This window comes from Arvicanthis niloticus, chromosome 5, assembly GCF_011762505.2.
Source record: "Arvicanthis niloticus isolate mArvNil1 chromosome 5, mArvNil1.pat.X, whole genome shotgun sequence".
In the NCBI taxonomy this organism is placed as follows: domain Eukaryota; kingdom Metazoa; phylum Chordata; class Mammalia; order Rodentia; family Muridae; genus Arvicanthis; species Arvicanthis niloticus.
Window position 1 is genome coordinate 19585767 of NC_047662.1, and position 9847 is coordinate 19595613.

The 9847-nt window shown below is 45.6% G+C and overlaps 1 protein-coding gene across 1 annotated transcript in view; it reads left to right on the forward strand.

Moving 5' to 3' along the window:
- The window catches only part of Clic4 (chloride intracellular channel 4), a 55587-nt gene extending 45991 nt beyond the window's left edge, over nt 1-9596 (forward strand). Inside the window, exons 4-6 of the mRNA XM_034502105.1 lie at nt 115-221; nt 5243-5424; nt 6330-9596. Of these exons, the coding sequence (XP_034357996.1) occupies nt 115-221; nt 5243-5424; nt 6330-6494 (454 nt within the window). The 3' untranslated portion in view covers nt 6495-9596. The remainder of the gene's footprint in view (nt 1-114; nt 222-5242; nt 5425-6329) is intronic.
- The last annotated feature ends 251 nt before the right edge of the window (nt 9597-9847 follow it).

A 9847-nucleotide genomic window follows, 5' to 3' on the forward strand; every position in this document is an offset into this window, starting at 1 on the left:
TAAGATTGGTAACCATTCAGAGATGTCTGTAGCCAGCAAGAGGTTGCTGGGGAGAGAACTTCAGCTGATGTCCTCTGGAAGGATCTGTAACCCAGTTTTATGTTTTCTATTTAGGTACTTAAAGCTTTCACCAAAACACCCAGAGTCAAACACTGCTGGAATGGACATCTTTGCCAAATTCTCTGCTTACATCAAGAACTCAAGACCAGAGGCTAATGAAGGTAAAAAAGGAAACAAAACCCAAGCAACAGTTTGAGCTGCTATGAAGATTGTGAGTGTAAGGGGCTGTGTGAAGTTCAGCCTTTCCTTTAAGTGTCTGAGCTGTCAGTCAGGAGAACGATGAGACCCTGAATAAGCGGTTAAGCTGCTGCTCTTCCAGCGTTTGCTTCAGGGCCGGCGTCTTGTGGGCAGGTGTGTGGTGAGGCATTGAGTTCTCAGACACTGAGAATGAGTTACCCAGAGGGGAACCGCAGAGAGCTGGGGCCTTCAGAGCAGTGGGTACACAGCAGTGGTGGGGGCTGACATAGATGGATTTGACAAATTGATCACTAAGTCTCTTGCTTATTATGGGGTGCTGGCAGCCTGAAATTAGCTCCCACCTTTTGTTGTGTCTGTGTGCTGATTACTCTCAGTGAAGAATTGTTGGAGTAGTCTTCAGAGGGCAGTTAGACTGCAGCCTTCAGGTTTCTTTACATCGTGACACTAGAGTTTGTATTTCAGATCATTATTACGGTGAGGGTAGTCTAGTAGTGCGGATACAGTTTGTTTGTTTAGTTAAAAGATACCAAGTGTGAGGCCAACCTGGACTACACGAAACTGTCAAAACAAAACAAAACAAAACAAACAAGTATATGCTCCAAACCCCAAAAGTTAGAACAGTGACAAAAAGAAACAAAGATAGGTACCCTAAAAATATTTGGAGTCTGCAGTGGTTGGAGGCAGAGTGGTCGCTTGGGTTGGGCACCTGTGGGCTAGCCCACAGGGAGGGGTGGGCATCGGTGCTGTGAATAGCCGCAGAGACTAAGAATGAAGTGTGGGCTGGCTCCCCGTTATTTCAGTCTCTAGCTATGGCTCCTTCCTAATATTTGGTTTCATAATTCACTGTGGGATTTCCATGTCTTTGCTCTTGGTTTTTGGAATGCTTTTCTTCAGTGAAGGGGGAAGGGACCTTTTTAGTGCCAGGCCTGGCACCCACCTATTTTTACGTGTTCTGTGGCTGCCTTGGTTTAGAAGCCATTTTCTTGAGTAATTGGCCGTTTTCCTGACTAATGTTCTACCCAAGCAGCTTATCCCCTAAGCAAACGTTAGGTTGGAGAACTGCTTCCCGAGTGGCTGCGTTGCCTGCTTGCCCAGCTCGTGCTCACAAAGCCAGCTTTTATACCCAGGCCTGCTACCTGACCGGCCTTTGTGCTCTCTTGGTCATAATGTTTTTATTTCTGTGTGCAGTGTTTGAGGCCTGGAGAGTTGTTGCTTGGGTTTCTTTTACCACACAGTGGGGAGAAGAGGAGAAGAGATGAGTTTTCCTTTGCCTTGGGAGTGAAGGCTGGGGAGGAGAAGTGACTCACTTAAGTATAACTTTGTATTCTATTTTTTATCTGTCAAGTTGTTACTGCTTTAAGTGGCCACCTACGCCCACTGTCGTTACAATGCTGCACCACTAATAAAGGGCACAACAAACACGTGACGTGGAAGGCTTTGTGGTCAGTACCTGTGGGGAAATAGGAAGTCTAGTTGCCAAGGTTCTTTTTTTCCCTCAAGGGCCTGTCACTGCTCTGAGACTTTAGAAAACACTTTTAAATTAAATTTGAGCTGATTGCTTGTCCGTGTGTGTGTGTGTGTGTGTGTGTGTGTGTGTGTGTGTGTGTGTGCGCGCGCGCGCGCACTCTCGCTCACACTACAGTTCTCTTACCGTGTGTTGAGCAATTGCATATTTTCAATAAGCCTAGGCAGCGGGGCTGCACCTCCCAACACTCATAACCACAGTTTATGCAAGTCTATGTTTTACCAGCCTAGTAAATGTTTATAAAATCCAATATATTTGAATATTTAAAGACCCTTAGGGCCCAATTCTAAGGACTTAAATGTCTAGATTTGATAGCCTTAGCCATGTGAACGTGGGCCAGGGCCAATGCTTAGATTGAAGTACAGTGTAAACCAATAGGATTTAGGGAAATGAGGGAGAGGGAGGGAGGGAGGAGAGACAGATGATAGGTGATAGATAAATAATAATATAGATTGATCAATCAATTGATCTTTTGGTAACAGGTACACATTGGCGGAGTAGATTTATGTAACCTAAGCACTAAGAGAAATGAACCAGGCTTGTGGCGCACATCTTCAATTCTACCACCACCGCTGGGGCAGGGGCCAGCTCGGGTGATGGAGACCTTATCTCAAAATTCAAAGTCTCAAAATTACCCACTCTGGGGATGGAAGAACCCAGAGCTTCTCACATACTAGCCGAGGGCTCTAACACTGAGCTCTCCCCAGCTCAGCTGGGTATGTGTTTTAACCACAGGGATGTTTATACACATTGAATGCTTCTGCCTTGAATCTGCCCATTGAAATCATATAATAGAGCAAGTTATGCTTACTGGAAAAGCTAGGGTTTACAGGGATAACTTTTGAAAGATGGGATCTTTTTGTTCCTTGAGACTATCACACATGCACACAATGTACTTTGATCCTGTTCACTCCCCTCCTCCCACTAACTCCACCAGATTCGCTTCCATCTCTCCATCTTTCAGATTCACCCCGTCTCTCCATCTTTCAGACTCACCCTGTCTCCCTACTCTTTCAACTTCATTTTTTTTTTTTTTTTTGTAAGCCCATTGCTTACAATTTGCTGGGGTTTTTTTTTTGGGGGGGGGAGGGTGTTCGAGACAGGGTTTCTCTGTGTAGCCCTGGCTGTCCTGGAACTCACTCTGTAGACCAGGCTGAACTCAGAAATCCGCCTGCCTCTGCCTCCCAAGTGCTGGGATTAAAGGCATGCACCACCAATGCCTGTCTGCTGTTCATATTTTCCAGTGTGGGATTACCCACTGGAGCATGGGTGACCTACCAGGAACCACAGCTTCTAAGAAAACTGACTCTCTCTACCCAGAAGCCGTCAATTGTTAATAGTTCCTCAGCCAAGGATGGGGGTTCATGAGTCTCCCCATTCCTGTGCTGGAATGCTGACTGATTTGGCCTTGTGCAGGCAACCCCAGCTGCTGTGAGTTCATGAGTATATAGGGTCCCGTTGTGTCCAGGAGACATTCTCTGATCCTCCCTGACTTATATATAATTGGGGAATAAATTCAATATGATTTTAGTATGTAATTCAGTGACAGATCCAAGGTTACTGGGAGCCACTTTATATAAAACGTGTGATGTAGGGCACATTCATATTATTGTGCATTATAAATGCTTCCTGCCCCTGTGATCCCAGCACTCTGGGGGTCAAGCAAGAGGAGATGACGGTGCATTCCAGACATGGCTGGCTACAGAGCAATCGCCTGGGAACCCCCACATTCCTCAAATCCCTCCATGTCAAAACAAGTCTGCCTCAGGCTTTATAAATGCTCCTTATTTAATAGGGATCTTATGTGCATTTTTCAGTTGTTGGACCTTGTAGCTGGCCTCTGACCATGCTATCAGGTACTGCCCTTGAGCTAGATTACAGATAGGTGTAGGAAGGTTTGCACCTTTCCTCACCCTTTGGGAAGGCGTCTTACCGACTCAAAGGATAAGGAAAAGTGCACACCTTCAGCTCTCAGGAGGCCCTCAGCTCTCCTGAATTCAGATTACAGCCCCATGCCACCATGTTCCCCTGAATTCAGATTACAGCCCCGTGCCACCATGCTCTCAGGATGCAGATCACAGCCCCGTGCCACCATCTCTAGCTACTTTACACATTTTTTACCAAAATTTCAAAGTCTGTACCAGTTTGTATTTCTACTAACTACAAGGTGTTCATTTCCATATTTTCATAAGCCAAAAATATTTTTTATTTTAATATAATTAATTCTAAGCTATGTATACTATACTGCCTTTTTTGTTTTGTTTGTTTGTTTTTTGAATAGCTTCTTAGAGATAGGAGAGTAACAGTCCTAATTTCCAGACAGATGACTTTCTGGTGACCTGCTGCTGCCCCCCAGTGGTTAGTCTTGGTGTCTCCTGATCCTTAGGACAAACACCTTTGCTGTGCTAAACTTGACAACTTTGTTCCTTTCAGTGGCTAGTGCTATTTTGGAGCCTCCTAGCACCTGTGTCTTTTTTTCATTGGTCATACCTTACAATGACACATAAATTATTAATAATGATTGACGTAGGGGCTGGAGAGATGGCTCGCAGTTAAGGACACTGGTTGTTCTTTGAGAGGACAGAGGTTCAATCCCTAGCACCCACATGACAGCTCACACAACTCTTTAACTCCAGTCTCAGGATGTTCAGTACACACGTGGTATACAGACACACATACAGGCAGAACACCCATATACATGGAATAAAAATAAAAGTTTAAAACATTTAAAAAATGATGGTTAACATAAATTATAACTGATTTCCACTGGCTTTTATTCAGTCTTAGGATTCTCTTAAGATCCCAGCACTGGGGAGGCAGAGGCAGGTGGATCTCTGAGTTCAAAGCCAGTCTGGTCTACAGAGGGAGTTCTACAGAGAGCTGCTGTTGTCCATGTTCTGTCTGTACTGTCCCTGCTCCTCCTAAGGCTTACTGGCCTTGTCTTTCCAGCTGCACACAACTGGCTTAGTCCACGTTTGAGTCATGACAGTCATCTCAGTCCATGTAGCTTTTAGGGAGGCTGCTGCCAGTTCATCCTGTACCAGTGACTTTCCAGTCTGAACTCGTGCCTTGGGTAAGGCAGGCTGAGAGCCCAGGCTTTCTCTTTAGGTTGTCTGCACACGCATTGGTGCCTCTTGACACATTCTTCATGGGTGGGTTATGCTTTCCATCTTGGAAGAATTTCTCCCAGCTGTGAATTAGTACAATTGCCTTTTCCCATAGATCATTGCAGTTTAAATATCAATAGGATTGAGCCACAGCACGCTTGTGAGGGGCACAAATGGTGCAGATGGTTTTGTTGGCTGGCAGGATAGACACCACTCTCCTTCAGGTCTGCCCTTGCTCAAACTAGCATGCAGGCAAGCTGAGCTGAGGGTAGGAGTGAAATTGGTGCCATTACTGGGGCACACCCTGCCCAGGGCTGGGCTTCCGCTCTGATGGTGCTCTCCTGTGTTTCAGCACTGGAGAGGGGGCTCTTGAAGACTCTGCAGAAGCTGGATGAGTATCTGAATTCTCCCCTCCCTGATGAAATCGACGAGAACAGTATGGAGGACATCAAATTTTCTACACGTAGGTTTCTGGACGGCGACGAGATGACATTGGCAGACTGCAACCTGCTGCCCAAGCTCCACATTGTCAAGGTAGGCCGCTGGGGGGGGGGGGTGCCACCAGGAGCAGTGTTCCCTCACCAGAGCCGTTCTCTACCCCAGCCAGAGTCGGCACAGGTAATATATCCTAGAGCTAACTAGGTAGAAAATCATGTTTAAAAGTCAACTGTATCAGGAACATGTAGTCCTAGTGCTCAGGAATCGGGTAGAGGCAGGAAGACCAGGATTCCCCTCTCGAGGCCAGACTAAGCTACATGACACCCCGTTCCAAGGAGAAAAATTTTGAGACTTGAGCAATTTTCCTCCTGTGGCTGAATTAAAACCCAAGGGATGTAATAGGTGATTGTGAACCGGACTGACACTGTCCAATTCTCTGTGGTGACCATGACCTAGCGTTCAAAGACCACAATGTTAATTCTGTGAGACACCAAGCTAAATGCACTGCCAGTGAGCATTTGTGGCGCAGTAAAGATCCAAGACGAGAAAAGATGCTTGTAGAAGCTGGTGTGCATGCAGTCCCGGCATCTGGGAGATGGAGGCAGATGAGGCTCTATCGAAAAACAGCTCAAACTGAAAAAGGAAGAAAACAAACTTAGAATAGTCTGTGTTTAGACGGCTGTCTGTCCAGTGATTATACTTGGCCATCTCCCTGTGCCCAAGGCAGTCTTTCCTAGTCTCTGTTGTGTTTCCGGTGCCCAGAGTAGTGTGCAGTTCTAGTCTACGTGCGAGATGTGCTTCCCACTCTGTGAGTGTGAGCATGTTCACCTTGGTAACCTGGGAGGCCTGCCCTCTGAGTTACAGGCTGCTAGGGATCAAACTCCAGTCTTCTGGAAGAGCTCCTGCCCATGGAACGTGCTAATAAAGGTCTCTCCAGTCAGACATGCCTCGTGTGGTGACTTGGAAGAAAGCTGTAACTCTTGGTCTATATTATATTTCAGGTGGTGGCCAAAAAATACCGCAACTTTGATATTCCTAAAGGAATGACGGGCATCTGGAGATACCTGACAAACGCCTACAGCAGGGATGAGTTCACCAACACCTGTCCCAGCGACAAGGAGGTGGAAATCGCATACAGTGATGTCGCCAAGAGACTTACCAAGTAGAGGGCACTTTGAGAGATGCCTTCAGATTCCCCCAGACTACGCTTTCCTAACAGACTGCTCCGCCTCCTCTAAAGTAGAAGTGTATTGCACGACCATGCAGTTACTCAAGACTAGGATTAAGGGTAAACAAAGTAGGCCTGTCCAGTATACACTCCTGAGCAGTATCTAAACTCCTCTACCCAGCCCACCTGCCCTGCCCATCTGCTGCCCTCCAGTTTGGAGGCACTTCGCCACAAGCGTGTCACCCAAGAGACAGTTTGCTGTTACTCTGGAGCCCTGACCATCACACCAGTTCACTGTGTGGATGGCAGAATTTGAGGTGCAGTGTTCAGCTGTTAGAATAGTGCCTGTAACATCAGTGGACTCCATGCTGCTGTGTGCATGGTCCAGGAATATTTATGTACTGGGGGAGTTGTAATACTGAGTAAGGAGTCTAGAAGGCTCACTGCTGTGTCAGACATGCTGTTCTGGAGTATTTGACAACTCTGCTTCTGTAGAGATGATGGTTTCTTGGTAGACACTTAATTTTGCCTAAAATGTGTCATTTATATAACTTGTGACATCCGATACTACATAGAGAAGGACTAAGGGTTGGGAAGGCATTTTCAAGATGACAAGAGAAGATTGGGCAGAGTCTGTCTCCCTTACCTGTGTGAGGGTGTCACCCAGGGCCACTCATACATCTGCAGCAGCAGTGCTGCTTTCGCTGTGACTGACTTTTCTTTTCTCTCTTTTTGTGGTGCTTGGAATGGAACCCAGGGCTTTGTACAGGCCTGACAAGGCTCTGTCCCTGAGCTGCACCAAGCCCCACCTCCCTTGGTGTAACAAGCTCCTTTCTTGGGTGACCACCTATCTTCCTGTCTTTGAGCAACAAAGACTAGCATGTGAGCCACTCAGAAGATAAGCAGTTTCAGGGGGAGTTTGCTGAATTTGTTAAGTACACTTTACTCTGGAGAGAGGGTAAAGAATGTGTCATCTGGGCCATCTTAAACTCCCTTGAAGCTCAGGCCACCTGCTCCTGTCCCACCTTCATTTGCATCAGACTGAGTGAGAGGTCCTTTACTTCTCTTGGGATAAATTGTAGTTGTCATAGAGAGTATATTTCCACAGTTTTGCCTAATGTCAGTCATCACACAGAAGAAGATCCCTCTGTTTTTCTTGCCGTTTGTTTGGAGAACAGGGTCTTACTCTGAAGCCCTGGTTGGCCTGGGACTTGATAGACAGACCGAGCTGGCCTCAAACTTGTGGCGGTCCTCCTGTATTTGCCTCCTGAATGCTAGCTAGGATTTAGGGCCTGTACCACCACATCTGCTTGTTTTCTCAGTTTTAAAAACAAAGCCTGAGCTAAAAGCTGTTTGCAGTCTAACAAAGGAGAATGAGCTTTGTAAAACAGTGGCCCCTCCTACCCAAACAAGATGGCCTTTCTCAGTAGAAAGTACTCCAGAGCCTGCTTGTGACTTTGTACCCTTTGCCACATTTTTTTGGTGATTTTTTTTTTTTTTTTTTTAAAAAAACCATGTTCAAGAAGTGCTCTTTCTTACAGACGTCTCACTCTGCAGTTGGCTGCTGTAAGGTGGCCGTGCAGCCTTTGGCGTGCTGACACTTAATAAACGTCGGCTCTATGGAAGCGTTCTGACTCAAAGCAGCTCTCTTTTAAAACTTAGCAATAATTCACTTGGCACAGGGGAAAACTTGACAGTGGTCCCTGCAGCTCAGGGAGATGCCTTGGCCACAGGTTTCACCCTTATTGCTGATCAGGGTGTGAGCACCGTGCAAACTGGGTGGTGGTATATCTGGTTCCAATGAGGAGGCACCATCTCTTCTCTTCTGGGAAGTGACCCTGCAGTGTCTCTGTGGGTGGAAGTGTCCCAACTTTGCTTAGTGATGACTTGGCCGTGGGTGGGGTTGAGTCTTGAAGATTCCAGAGAAGAAGTGCCTGTTCTTTCTGAGTGGGCCAGGCGAGGGTCTCTGGGTAAGAGCTGTGCTCCTCACACCAGACGAGCTTCAGTGGGTGTGAAGTGCCCACGCTTGGGCCTTTACTCTCTCTGGCTTCCTAAACTGCCTCTTGGTTGCTCTTGCTGTCTCTAGAGATCCAAGGAAACTCTGTCTAGGTTTTGGCAAAGACAGAATTGTTTTCCTTTCTAGAGAAGCACAGTTTTATATTGAGAAAGTCAAACAGATTTGTGATTGGCAGATGGACAGAAGCTTACAAAGGAAGAGCCTGCAGCAAGCACTCTGTACTCTGTGTGCAGAGATCGTGGCTTACAATCTTGAAATGTAAAATGTGTTTCCACGCGGCTGATGCAGTACGTGGGCTGACGGCCACCGCTGACTCCTCCCCCTGCCCTTTCTTTATAAGCCCTCTCCATCTTGGAGCAGTGATTCTGAGTGGAGTCTCAGAATTTTCCAGTGGATACTAAGAAACTATTGAACAGTGGGAAGCCTTGTTGTTTTAATACCATAACTTCCTTTTTGATATAGATCCAGACTTTGAATACAATGCAGTTTTCTCAGTAACATTTCCTTTCATAGCTCTAACCTCCTGAGCAGTTTATACCGTTAAGAGGTTCTGACTGGTTTGTACACTAGGCGGATTCAGCTCTAGAATTTAGGCATTAGTACTTTTCCTGAGTTATACTTCCAGAACCTCCTCAGAGTTGCATGTAGATAGCATTTATTTCTGCATATTTAAAAAAAAAAACCCATTTAGGAAATAAGAAAAAATGAGAAGTAGGAATTATTTTTTCATGAAGATTTTGGTCCACACCTCATCGAGTTGTAACAGATTCAGCAGTTTTTTTGAGCTGGCAATGAAAAGAGAGAGCAAAAGAGCATTTGTTAGTGAAATTCACAGACTTCTAAAAGGTCATTATCAAAGTGGGGGAAATTAAGATTATTTTATCAAGGAAAAAAAATTAAGTCCCAGGCCATAAACATATCGCTCCCAAGCCACAGTGCTGAGCAGCTTTGGAGCAGTTTCTAGAATGTCTTGGGTAATTGAAAGCTCATTACAAAATGCTTGCATTTTCTTCTCTCTGGAACATCAACACCAGTATATTGCTGGCAGCTATTGTATTAAATAAATATATTTTCACTATCAAAGGATTCTTTTTTTTTTTTTTTCCTTCTTCATAGACATGACTTGGTATAAAGCTGTTCTGAGACCACTTTTCAGATTTGATTCAGTACATTTCCAAGGAAGCTTACTAACTCATAACTGGTGCAGAGAATAGTAGAAACCAATACTCATAGCAAAATAGAACAGCTTTTAAAATTGTGTGTGTATGTGTGTATGTATATGTGTATGCACATGTGTGCTCATGCACGTGGGTGTCCGCAGAGAGCAGAAGGAG